Source organism: Mastigoproctus giganteus, chromosome 9, assembly GCF_048544385.1.
Source record: "Mastigoproctus giganteus isolate SK-2022 chromosome 9, ASM4854438v1, whole genome shotgun sequence".
NCBI classification, from domain to species: domain Eukaryota; kingdom Metazoa; phylum Arthropoda; class Arachnida; order Uropygi; family Thelyphonidae; genus Mastigoproctus; species Mastigoproctus giganteus.
In genome coordinates, this window is record NC_143583.1 from 41,549,464 (window position 1) to 41,563,984 (window position 14,521).

The 14,521-nt window shown below is 36.1% G+C and overlaps 1 protein-coding gene across 1 annotated transcript in view; it reads left to right on the top strand.

Moving 5' to 3' along the window:
* LOC150080168 (uncharacterized) overlaps positions 1 to 12,565 on the top strand; it is an 86,558-nt gene extending 73,993 nt beyond the window's left edge. Inside the window, exons 4-5 of the mRNA XM_090381743.1 lie at positions 1,179 to 1,308; positions 12,141 to 12,565. Coding sequence (XP_090237869.1) covers positions 1,179 to 1,308; positions 12,141 to 12,387 — 377 coding nt within the window. The 3' untranslated portion in view covers positions 12,388 to 12,565. The remainder of the gene's footprint in view (positions 1 to 1,178; positions 1,309 to 12,140) is intronic.
* Positions 12,566 to 14,521: the final 1,956 nt, after the last annotated feature.

The following is a 14,521-nucleotide window of genomic DNA, read 5'->3' on the forward strand; positions in this document are numbered from 1 at the left end:
GTTCTATGTGTAATCAAATGCTGGAATATCCATTCACAGAGGGTCACAAGTGTCTTCATTATTATCTTCCTTATTTTCTGGTTTTCGCCAAAAATAAAGATGCAACTTGTGACCCTCAGCAAATAGTTACTAAAAAATTGGTGCTTGTAACTGAAAGTCATTTGGGAATTACTGATGAATATTCTGTGTGGGGGGGGGGGGATATTCCATCAGTTGCCAAAATTTAGCTGCATACAAGATATCAATTATCATTAAATTCTCTAAACAATAGATAAATTTTCTTTATGGAATACTAATAAATGAAATGAAAGGCAAAAAAATCCACTTACCTTTGATTCAAAGATAAGTGGATTTTTGTTGTAAATTAAAAGAAAACATTTATGTTAATGCATACACTACACTATTATATCACATGGTAAATTAAATAACTTATTATCAAAATGGTACAATTTTAAAGGAATTGAACCACCTTAATGCCAAGCATTTAAGCCTATGTTTCGAGAACTTACTGTTTGCCATTTCAGGCTTGTTAATGTGCCTGAAGACGAGAAACAGTGCCAACACTCGGATCATGCTAACAGCCCTGAAGTGGAAAACAGTGAATTGGAAATTTACTGTTTTCCACTTCAGCCTAACTGAAGTTTTCCACTTCAGTTAGGCTGAAGTGCAAAATTTAAAATTGCATCATTTTGATAATAAATTACTTAATCTACCACATGATATAATAGTGTAGTGTGTATTATTCATTAATATAATAATGAACAATCACATAGACCCTCTCTTCCAAGTAATTAAAAAAAATTTCTACTAACAAATTTGAGCCAAAAATAAAACTTTCATTTCTAATATTCCAAAAAAAAAAAACGTGTGGTGCATGCATACATAGTGTAGTGTAGTGTATGCATTAACATAAATGTTTTTTCTTTTAATTTACAACAAAAATCCACTTATCTTTGAATCAAAGGTAAGGATTTTTGCCTTTCATTTCATTTATTAGTATTCCATAAAGAAAATTTTATCTATTGTTTAGAGAATTTAATTCATATATATTTTAACTTATAGAAGCAACATTTTCAGTCAGACAGGAAAGAAGGGTTTGACACTTACATTTTGTTTGCTTATTCAAACCATTATTATTTTTATGATGTTAATTACTAAATGTTTATGGTTAATTCCAGATTACCTCCAACATGCATCTTGTCTCAATGATGCTAATAATGAGCAAAAGCAATGTCTCACAGATCTGCAGGCTGCTTTAGAAGTAATTGGTAGTGCAGAATTCCAAAACCGCATACCTGCTGCTTGTTGGTAAGTATATTTTTAAGACTTATCATTTTTCGAGTCAGCAAATTGGTTGCCTGCTTTTTTTTTTTTTTTTTTTTTTTTTTAGAGTTTATTGTGTATCAGGTTTGTGTTCACTGGCTAGTTTGCATGTTGTGCATACTGAAAAATCCAAATAACTCATGGGGGATACCTCACTCCTACCTGAGATCATTTGCTATCCCATAAACTATTATATTTCTGAACTCTGACATATTTATTTTACAATAATACTTCAATCAGATCTACATACAGGTTAGTGACAAATAACGTGTGCTGCTTCAGAGGTGTATTGGCACAACAGATAACTGAAACTTCAAATGAATGAAATCTACACCATGCAAAAATTAATGGGATGAAAAAAAAATTGTTCACTAGAGTTAAAATAGCACTGAACCTAGATAAACTGCAAATCAAGTTGATATGTCATGCTATGTGGACATTCAAGATTGGGTGGAGATGGGGAGGAATATAAGAGCAAGTTGGAACAGTTGCTGTGGATGCAGTGAGAATTTGCTCTGCCATTCCACGAGTTTGTAACTGTTTCACAGGGTTAGTTCACCCCCCTTTGAGTTAAAGTCTGATTAACTCTGTGAACAGTTCAGTTTTTTTTTCTAGTTTGCAGGGTTGGTGAACCCCACAAAGTTTAAAAATCTGACATTTTAAAATATAGTTATGGCATAACTATATTTTGTTTTGAAAATACAAGTTTAAAAGAGAAAAATAGTACAAAGCATACAGCAGAAATGATAAAAGAAAACAAATGGAGATATGCTGAATAAATGGCAGGAAACAGCACATATCAGAACACAGAGCAACAGAATGGACACAGGGAGTAAAAAGAGAAAGCAAAACCAGATGGTGAGATGAAATCCAAAGATAAACAGAACTGCAGTGGATGGAATGCAAAAAAGCAGATAATATTAGAAGGCTTAATCCTACAGCAGATGCTGATGAATGAAATGGTTGAGGTCCCATGGTTACCCATCTGCATGAGAAGCACATTGCAAGGTTAAGGCTTGTATGCTATCACAAAAAATGCCCTACATTTTTTGGCTGTTTTAATCATACTAAAAAGCACAACCCATTCGTAACTGCAACACTAGTAACGTTGGTCAACATGAGATTTACTAAGGAACAGTGGCTGAAACATACCAAGGTGATGAGGTCCCTAGGGCCAACAAGATTACTATTGGTCCAAGAGAAACTCTGCAACCTTATTTTTGGGGCCTTTAAAAATGGGTACACCGAGGCCTTGGTCTACCCAATTCCAACATTGATAGTGACTGCCAAAAACAGTTATAATGAAGTGTAAACTACTCTGTTATCTTGCTATATCAGAGTATAAAACAATTTATTTATAAATAAATAATTGCAATTTAAAATGTTTAACTGCAATAAAACAGTTGAGATGAAGTTATGAACTCCTCTGGTCCCTTGGGGCTGTAGTGGATTATAAACAGAAATGTTGCCTTTAAATTCAATACATTGTTCATTGAAATAATTGACTGTTTGAGGTTATTTTTGGGAAAAGTTAATTGCGTAAGTCCACCCACCAAGGAAAGGCCAAGCTTTAAACGGTGCCATCTGGGTGGTGGTGGTGGTATCTGATGAGAATAAGAAACAATAGTCTTCTCCATTCGCGAAGCAATTATTTGAGGTAGTGCAATATCATGGCAATTCGTTGTGAAGATAGCCACAATATGAGATATACTTAAAATGATGCAGTTTTTAGCTATTTTAGAGATTGCTACGTATTAACACGATGCTCTTGCACTAACTTGTGCATCAGTTAAACTTTCACCTAAGACTGCTCTAAAATGTGTTTAGTCCAATACCTTTAAGAATGCTTTTTTGGGAATGACAAATGCAAAGTGTAATGCAGAAGTTCTAGCATGCCAATGCCACTTCTTATGTGTTGCAACACCCTAAGGAGCTGCAGCATCCCGGTTGAAAGCCACTGCTCTAACAGGTCAATCAAGTTTTTGAGATCCTCTGTAAAATATTACGTTACTGCATAAAAAATAGCTAGATAAAATAAATAGCATGCAGGTATGTCCTTACCTACCAAAAATTCTGAGTTACTTGAATACTTCATAAGTATTTTTAAATAAACATCACAAAGCTTCAGCCCAAACATTGTACCCATAGCACTACTGGTTCTAATACCTTCTGGGTTTGACTCACCATTTAAAAAAAAAAAAAAAAAAAATATATATATATATATATACACACATATATATATACATATATATACACACACACTGTATATAGGAATAACTGACAATCATGCATTATAGCAGTACAACAGAAATCAAATTATCAGACTTCTATATTATACTTACTTCAGCAGTTTCACATTACATTGACTTAATTTGAAGAAATAAATTTGGTGGGGAAAGCCTGTCTGAACAAATTTTTAATAATGGGTTCAACGTTCAGCTACTGAAATCTGTTGAATATAATGGGGTGACTGTAAGCGGATCACATGCTGTGTTTTCAATTTAATTAAGAAAATAGCGGAGTGTAATAAATGTTGAAAAGAAATATGTTAGTGAAATAACAATTGATGAAAAATAGTAACAAATATGAAAAAATGCAAATTCCAGAAGAGGAATCTGCAAATATCCGATTTGACTAAAATAAGTATTATATTTGACTAATTTGACTAATGTGAGGTAAACCTCACATTGGTAAAATTCAAGCTAATTAAGTAACTTTTTCCCATAAGCACAATGTTATAATGGTGGTTTCATTTTGATGGACTTTGAGGGGGGGAGTGCATTTTTATCACAGAAAATGATTTGAACAGTAAATTAACAGGGAAAAAGTAAAATAAGCACACAGAGAAATAGAAATTCAACATATTTGAATTCTATTATCAACCTAAAAGTAACAAATGGTTTAAACCATACCTCCAAAGATGGTAACTGTAAAAGACAAGTAGCACAGTTTGGAAGCAGATTTCTGGCATTCTGTGAAAATTAGCCAGCAAGCCATATTTAAAATATGCCCATTCTAGCATTTTCGTATGAACTCTTTCTGATTTATTACTAATGTTCAGTTGTTAACTAATTTAATTTATAAGCTCTTTCCCCAGCAATAAGATTTCTCATTTGTATCAATAATATCTCTACTTTATTACTTTTTTTTTTTGGCCAAAAAGAATTAGAAAATAGAAAACAAAAACATATCACTCAAAGTTGGATTTGATTCCTAAATAAAGTGGTAAATATGTACAGAACTTATTTATTCTCACAATGTATTATGCAACTTTTTACTAAACTGACTAAAACATTAACCGAGACCTACTGCTATGCCTTAATACTCAAGCAGTTGACTTATAAATTTGTTCTCATTCAATTACATAATTTTTTAATTATATATTCTTTATTTAATTTTGGTTAAAATCAGACTCAATTCAGTGTCAAGCCATTTTACACAACAAATGATCCCTTTGAAAGTGCACAATTTAAGGGTAAAGACTGTGGAAACAGACATTCAAGAATGGCTTTGATAATGTATAACAGATTGATTTCCTTGTTTTTCTCAGCAGTTCTTAATCTTTCTTTAGTCAGTTGTGGAGCCCAAATTATATTGATCCTATTTACATCTATGTTTAGTTACTCAAGTTTACAGATATTGTTTAAAATTAACTTAACTGAATACTACTTTTTGAATTGAAAAATTGTTTAATTTAAAATAAATTTCCAATTAAAAGTTTAAATTTTACACTCTAAAATATACTTTCTGTGAAACTATCACATTACTTTGTAATGTTCAGAAATGCTGCCTGGCCTACATTAAGTTTAAGAATTATTTTAATCTGCTTAGCTCATGCATAATAATGTGCATACATGCACACACACACACACCAATAACTAATAAAAGGGAAACCCAATCAACATTAAAATATTGGTACACATGACTGGAGACTGTTACCAATGTACTAAATGTTCGCACCAGTTAAAAATATTAATTTTAATTAAATAAAATAATAAGAAAAATTCAGTTGAATTCCTATTAATCAAAGAAGGTTATTTGGTTGTTAATTTTTTTTTTTTTTTTTTAGGAGCATTAGCAACTAAGGCCATATTGCTCCGGGAATATGCGGTGGTCATTCTCTGACTTTTCCGCATCCTCCGTATTTGGTGGTGACGGGCTCAAACTCCAGTCTAATCAAGAAGCGTGTGCTACGCACTGCTGCTCCTTCCCACCTGGCTATGGAGGCTTGCAATCAAAGAAGGTGCAGGGGTGTACTTTCAGCCAGAGCAAGAATGTCTGGAAGGCAAAAACAACATTTAAGATTCATCACCCTAACTTATTGTCACTTGCATTTTTAGAACATAAACTAACTGTTCTGAAAACCATATGATTTGAAACCAAGGAAGCAAATTCAGGAGTCCTCAAAAGAAACTTGCTGTTTTTTTCCCACTCACTTTAAAAAATTTAAAGTTTTAAAAAATTAGTTAAATGCCTTTGTGAACTCTGAAATTCATTATACAGTTTAACAGTGGCAATTACTTTTGTCACTTTACTTTTGTCCCTGTTAAGTGAATGCATATGCTAAAAAAAAAAATATGCAACACCAAAAAAGTATAACCAGAATTTTCACTGCACAAATTTCTGAAAACATGTTTGAGGAATCATTTTTAAAATTATTCTGAATGTTTTCAGCAGTACAGATTCATTCCATAAAGTACAGGGTTGTTAAAATTAAAGTATCCCTATGTAGAAGGCTCTGGAGCGAGTTCTAAGGCTCATACTGAAGAGAAATTTGGACAACAGGTACAATGAAGAATGCATTTGCCGTTTATTAGGGAAAAAAAAATTATTACAAAATTTGTCACTGTATGGCGTGTAACTGTCTTAGTTACGATTATGCAAATAACTTATGTTATTTGCATAATCTTAAGTTATTGCCACTACTCAGCTCTACTGTACTGTATAAAAGCAAAGCAGTCTCTTCAAAATCATACAATAGATGTTTGCCTGCACTACAGCAGCAATGCCAACAACATTGCAGGAATAGGTGCTATTAGTGAAGCTGTACTATCAGCTTCACTAATAGCACCTATCAGAACAGCAACAATGCAGCTGCGGCTATCAGAGAATTCCAGCATCAGAAGAGTATAAGGCGTGGACCTATGACTGTTTGTGCTGTCCACAAAATGATTGAAATTTGAAGCGACAGGACATTTTGGTGTTCAACCAGGTAGAGGTTGAAAATGAGTAGACTCCTCTCATGTTTGAAGATGTGGCTATGGCTGTTGTGGATTTATCAAGTCAATCTCCGTGTGGTGGCACAAGTGTGCCAGCTGTTTCTCGTGAAGTGGATATGACATATTCCACTATAAGGCTAGTAATGTGGCAGGTGTTGCAGTACTATCCTTACAAGATGCACATGCTACAGCAGCTAAAGCATGGTGATGCAGATATTCGTTTCACATATGCACTTCAGTTTCTGGCACGAATGACAGTGAATATCACTTGGCCATGGAACATCCTTTACAGTGATGAAACCCACTTCTGCTTAAATAGACAAGTGAATATGCACAACTGTTGCATTTGGGCAACAGAAAACCCTCAAAACTGCTCATCGTGGACTAATAATATTAGTCCATGATGAGCAGTTTCCATTAATTACCACTCTGTCTTCTGCCACTCAACCATCCCTTTATTCATAGCAACAATTTTCCACCAATGCCACACTGCTCCAATTTGGACAGCAGTCTTCCATGTGAAACAGTATCAAAAGCCTTTCTAAGATCCAAATATATAATATAAAAGTTATTCCCTGGATCCAATTCTTTTGTGACTACATCATAGTATCCAATCAAATTGGTCAGGCAAGACCTTGCCCCTTAACAAAACCATGCTGAGTCTGAGCTATAACTGAATTCTTGTCAAGATGATCCTGCAGTGCTTCTTTAACCAGTGCTTACATTAATTTTCCTGGAACAGAAGTTAAGCTCACAGGTCTATAATTACTTGTGTCAGCCTTTGATCCTCCTTTGTGAATTGGGGTTACATTTGCACATGTCCAGTCTGTGGGTACCCCCCTGAGTCCAAGGAAGCTCTCATAATTATGGCTAACGAATTGCTTACTTCCTTTGCTGCGTCCTTTAATATAACTGGAAAAATCCCATCCACACCAGGTGCTTTTCTTGTATTTATCTTCAACAATTTCTCCTCCACTTTACGCTCACTTATTTCAAGATCATCTAGCTCACTGCCAGTGTTTACTTCATCTATGGCATTCCCCTTCCTGAATAACTCCTCATGTGTGAATGTGGAGTTATTCAGGAAGGGGAATGCCATAAATGAAGTAAACACTGGCAGTGAACTATATGATTGTTGAAGAAAAATTGTTGAAGATAAACATAAGAGGCAGCCAGGGTGGACAGGATCTATCCAGTTATATTAAAGGAGGCAGCAAAGGAAGTAAGCAAACCCTTAGCCATAATTATGAGATCTTCTTTGCACTCAGGGGATGTACCCATGGCCTGGAGATGTGCAAATGTGACCCCAATTCACAAAGGAAGATCAAAGGGCAACACAAGGAATTATAGACCTGTTAGTTTAACTTCTGTTCCAGGAAAATTAATGGAGGCACTGATTAAAGAAGCACTGCAGGATCATCTAGACAAGACTTCAGTTATAGCTCGGACACAGCATGGGAAAGGGAAAGTCTTGTCTGATCAATTTCATTGGATACTATGATGTGGTCACAAAGGAACTGCATGCAGGGAATAACTAATATATATTTGGATCTTAGAAAGGCTTTTGATACTGTTGCACATGGAAGACTGCTGCACAAATTGGAGCAGTGTGGCATTCGAGGCAAACTGCTGCTATGGATAAAGGAATGGCTGAATGGGAGAAGACAGAGTGGTAACCAATGGACACTGCTCATCGTGGACTAATGTTATTAGTGGAGTCCCTCAGGGTTCAGTATTAGGTCCATTATTGTTTTCTGTATTTATAAATGATATTGATGATGGTATATCAAGCTTAATGTCCAAGTTTCCAGACGATAAGAAGGTTGGCAGGGTTGTTAAGGACACTAATGATGCTATGCTGCTGCAACAGGATCTGGAAAGACTGAGCAGATGGGCTGAGAGGTGGCAAATGAAGTTTAATATCGACAAATGTAAAGTACTACATATGGGAAGCAACAACTGCAGAGTGACATATCAACTCAGTGGTACCACATTGACAGTGGTAGAGAATGAAAAGGACTTGGGGGTAATTGTGCAGGAAGATATGTAGTTTTCTGAGCAGTGCAGATGGTCTGCAAGAGTAGCTCATGGTGTCTTGTCAATGATATACAGGAATTTTTTTTAGCAGGGATAAGGAGGTGATTATCCTCTTATATAAGGAGGCAATGTTCAGGCCACACTTTAAGTACTGTATACAGGTGTGGAGGCCTCATTTCAAGAAGGATGTAGAGCTGTTGGAACAAGTACAGAGAAGGGCAACTTAGTGAATGGAACAAAGGGTTGCTCTCACCAAGAAAGGCTTAAATTTTGCAAATTAGTGTCTGAAGACTAGGAACCTGTGAGGTGATATGATTAAGGTGTATAAAGGTTTGAGCTTTATACACCTCAATCAGCTTCAATGGTTTGAGCATGCTCAATGCTGATGGAATTGTTCCTCTTGCTCAGAATAATCATTTGAGAAGGCATAAATTCAAATTGAGGAAAGACAGATGAAAATAGATGTGCAGAAGTTTGCCTTTAGCCAGTAGGTGGTTGGTTGGTGGAACAGACTTCCATCCTTTGTTGTGGAAGTTGATAGCCTAAATAAATTTAAGGCTGCGTTGGACAGGTTCTTGGAAATAAGCTGAGGGGTGAAATGGGAGCATTTTTTTTTTTTTTTTGGCTGATGCTGCATAAGCTTGCTTTCTTGCATCATATGCCTCTACTAATGCTAATTGATTATGACTGCTTCCAAAAAGATATTGTAGTAGACTTTACACCTCTTCAGAAATGTTGAGGTCAAAGTTTTGTTTAAAACAATGGCACTGCTCTTCAAACTTGGCTATCAAGAGCATTTCCAAAATTGAACCAAAAAGAGAAGATATAAAATCAGGTTTTTTTTTTTTCTGTTTAAAATCTGATTGAATATTCTGACATTCAGCATTGATATAAGAAATTACTAAAATTCCAAGAATTACTTGGGTTAATTTGTTGCATTTCATGCTTCGGTGTGTACTTATCAGTTCCCCAACCAAATATCACTGTACATGAATTCTTTCTTTCATAGTGTCTGACACTGAATGAAAAACTGTTTCTTCAAAATATCTATTTCTTTACCTTCTTTTTCTCTAAAAAGTGCTACTGGATGACTAATTGATTCTCCAAATGCTTATATATACACAAACCAGCCAAAAAAAAATAACGAACCACTGTATTAAGACAGTCACAGACAGAAGAAATGCAAATAAATCTGAATAAAAGCAAATACGTAGATGCAAATAAAAAACTGACATGGGGTGACAATGTGTTACTTTGTTCAGTATAAAGACTGCACAGGCTCTTTTGACTACAGTAATCTGAAGCCAGAATGGGGGAAAATGCACAACCTCTTAGACTCTGAAAAGGTCTTATCGTGGGTGCATGTTTCAAGGAACCACAATTCAAGAAATGAAAGATATATAACTGGTTTCTCAAAAGCATCCATCTCAAAGGTTTTTAATGACTGGAAAGCAAGTGGTTCTTCCACATCTCACTTGGCAGAAAAACAATACTTCAAGAGCGTAGCCATCATACTCTAGGAAGGAAAAAAAAGGAGATCCGGTGTGCAGCAAATAACATCTGAATTCAACAAAACCCAGTACTTCCCTATATCAAACCCATGTCAAGCATAGGAAATTGTAGAAACTGAGTATTGGCAATTGCCTGTCTCAGAAGTCATTTGTTTCAGAGAAAAACAGAAAAATCCATTTGTAGAGGTGCTGAGAACACTGTGATTGGATAGTGGAAAAATGGAAGAAAGATATGTAGTAATTTTTGCTATCACTATGCTTTAATTGCAGATTCATTGTTTTTGATATCTAAGTATCAAAAACAGTATATGAGTCTGCAATTTCCCACTATCCTAGGTGGTACTACAATTCTCCAACTACCCTGGGTTATACTACACTTAGGGTAGTGGAGAATGAAAAGGAACTAGGGGTAATTGTGCAGTCAGATATGAAGTTTTCAGAGCAGTGCAGACAGGCTGCAAGAGTAGTTCATGGTGTCTCATCAATGATATACACGAATTTTGCTAGCAGGGATAAGGAGGCAATTGTCCCCATGTATAAGGCAATGGTCAGGCCACACCTTGAGTACTGTATACAGATCTGGAGACCTCATTTTAAGTAGGATGTAGAGCTGCTGAAGCAAGTACAGAGAAGGGCAATGAGATTGGTGAGTGGAACAAAGGGTTGCTGTTACCAAGAAAGACTTAAGTTTTGTAAATTGCAGCTTCTGGAGACTAGGCACCTGCAAGGTGATCTCATTGAGGTGTATAAAGCCTTGAATGGTTTGAGCAAGCTCAATGCTGATGGGATTCTTCCTCTTGATCAGATTACTCACCTGAGGGGACATAAATTCAAATTGATAGAATATAGAATAATTGTATATTGTAGAATATATGTATAGAAATTTGCCTTTAGCCAGCAGGTGGTTGATAGTTGGAACAAACTTCCATCTGTTGTAGTGGAGGTTAACAACTTAAGTTCAAAGCAGAACTAGACAAAAATTTGGAGATGAATGAGCTTCCCATTTTGCTAATCTGTGAAATGGGAAGGGATTTTTTTTGGCTGATGCTATATAAGCTTGCTTTTTGCATCATATGTCTCTACTAATACTAATGCTAAAATTTCAGTATGATACTCTCCATGCCTTTATACTGCTGACCACTAGATCGTATGTATAGGTTAGCTTAACTGCTAACCACATACACTGGTTAGCAAGATGCCAACCCCTTTACATCCATGAGTTATCCTTGAATATTAACCATCTTTCTCTATATTAGCATCCGACATGGAGCAGAAATCTGGGTATCAGGTGTCCAATACTATTGTGAAGCATATTTATGCTCAGGAACTTTGATTGATGAAGTGAGTCACCCACAAATTATATCTCCCCTTCCACAAAAGCTAGCTTCAGTACTCTGAGAATGGATAACTCAGCTCACTTTCAGGCTTGACTAATTGCATCTGCTCACTGTTTACCACTTGTGACTGATTCCTTTGCAGTCATTACCTGTTACTGCAATTAAATTGAAAGGCATAATATAGCCTGAGTGGCCTTGCATCATGAAACCCTCTAACAACAACAACAACAGTGTTGCTTAGGCAGGGCTGGTGCTATCATTAGGCAAACTAGGCAGCCATCTAGGGCACAGACCTCAGAGGGGTGCAGTACTAACCTCAGCCTACACTTCCCTTGGAGTCTGGGGATGCTGACTTCATGATCTGCTTAGGGTGCCAATCATTGGTGGCTAATCTAGTGCCACCCCTGTCCTTAGGGCTCTTAAGTCTCCTCCATTCCTCTTATTAACTCATGTTATATACTCCTGCCATACAAATAAGTTATATGCATTTTGTTATTTTATTTATGAATTAACTTTTTTTTTTTAAACATGCATGCTTTGTGTGCAAAAAAAAATTCACTAATCTGTAAACTGTTTTACTTGGAATTTTTTTTTTTTTCCATACCCAGTATAAATTACGTTTTCGGTGAATGTGATAATTTTTCACGTAATGTTCAATCAAGTTATTTCAGTGACAATTTTAATGATGTCATGTGATTTTTCTTTCTTGGTAGCTCTTACCAACGATATATCTCCTGTGCTAAAGGCACTGTGGAAAACAAATGTGGCAAGTCAGCTGTTGATTTCATGCAGCTGCTGATGAGAATGGCTGTTTCCCGTCTCCCTGACATTATCTGCACAGGATATGGTGAAAATAACAAAGAATGCCAAACTCTTCTCCCTCCTCCAGGAACACCACCTCAGGGTTCACGTTCTGACAGTGTTCTTTCTCGTCTTTTTGCAGCATATCTTGGGAATTAGTAACTAGGAAAACTTGTCATCTATGCATCACAGTTCAAACTTCAATATCTAATAGGCTGTGCCCGTACCTTGTGGCCTACATCCATCATCACTCTTTTTGTCTATTTTCATAAGGACGCTGATGTCCAATAAGAAGCTGTGCTTTAATTTTGTGGCACATCGCTGACTCTTATTTTGTACATCCCTGTAATTTACCAATGTAATTGATAAACTGTGAAACTTAAATTTAAGTTGGCATAATGAATGTATATTGTAATACAACACTCAGACTAGAAGTCAGTTTCATTAATTTCTTCCATTTGCACAACACTGAGAAAACTTACAGAAAAGGAAAGCAGAATACTATTTCTTATTTTTGAAGAATCCAATAAAGGTATTTAGATACTGTGTATATAATATGTATAAAGTGAATAATATTGTTAAAACCACACACAACTAATTAGACATTTGAATAAGCACTGAAAGTATGGAACAGATAGCTAATGATTTTATTGTACACTTTAATATTTATAACTATCCAGATAAATATAATAAATATATATAAAACTTTCCAGATATTGACTGGAACTTGTGGGTTGGTTACTCACAGACTAGGTTACTCACAGACTAGCAAGACTTTTGTGAATGTACTGGATGACCGTTTTCTACAGCAGCATATTAGTGAGGCAACAAAGACTGCAGTACAAATTGGAGCAGTGTGGCATTAAGGGCAAGTTGCTGCAATGGCCAAAGGAATGGTCAAGTGGGAAAAGACAGAGCAATAATCAATGGACATTGCTCTTCGTGGACTAATGTTATTGGCGGAGGCCCCACAGTTCGGTGTTGGGTCCCATTATTGTTTTCCATATTTATCAGTAATATTGATGAAGGCATATCAGGCTTAATGTCCACGTTTGCAGGGCAGGGTGGTAAATGACAGTATGCTACTGCAAAAAGATCTAGAACAGTTAGGCAAATGGGCTGAGAAATGGCATTTGAAGTTTAACATCGATAAATGAAAAGTACTGCATATGGGTAGCAGTAACCCCAGAGTAATGTACAAACTGTGTAGTACTATACTCAGGTTAGTCGAAAATGAAAGACCTGAGAGTGATTGTGCAGTTAGATAAGAAATTCTTTGAGAATGCGGACAGGCTGCCAGGACAGTTCATGGGGTTTTGGCAACGATTTATACAGGAATTTGGCTAGCAGGGATAAGGAAGTGATATCCCATTGTATAATGACAATGTTCAGGTCACATCTTGAGTACTGCATACAGGTCTGGAGGCCTCATTTTAGGAAGAATGTAGAGCTGCTGGAATGAGTACAGAGAAGGGCAACAAGATTAGTGAGAACAAAGGGGCTCTCTTACCAAGAAAGGCTTCAGTTCTGCAAACTGCAACATCTGGAAACTAGGCATCAGTGAGGTGTTTAGGGCTTTGAATGGATTGAACAAGCTCAATGCTGTTGGGATTCTTCCTCTTGCTCAGGCCACAAATTCAAATTTGGGAAGGACAGTTGTAGAAAGATTTGCAAAAATTTGCCTTTTTCTAGCAGGTGGTTGATTGCTGCAACAAACTTCCATCTATTGTTGTGGAAGTTGATAGCTTAAATAAATTCAAGGAAGAACTAGACAAACTATTGGAGGGAATGAATAGGTGAAATGGGAAGAGAGAGATGCTGTACCTTACTTTTTTTACCATCATTTGCCACTGCTAATATAAACAGCAGAAATATGGTGTTGTTCTGACACAATTGATGCAAAATTTCAGTATGTACTGGAATGACAGAAAGGAAGGAGGCATTATACAAAGTACATCAAAAAGAATATACAATCTAGATGATAACTGTCAAAATATTGGAGGTTCCCCCCCCCCCTCTTTGGTAGTTATTGGCACATCTGCTTCTGTGGCCATAATGCACCTCCCAAGATTTTTGCAGTACTTTGATCCAAGCCTGAGGCGGGATTCGAACCCGCGACCTTTGGGTTGCCAGCATATTGGAGTTAGTCCAGTGTTATATAAGAGATGGGAAAGTAAAAGAAAGTTGGGATTCTGACCAATGAGTGATAAAATTTATAAACAAATGGAGCAGGCAAACAAATAGAAATGCATTATCATGAAGAACATTAATTCCTCAGGAACAGACCTTGTGA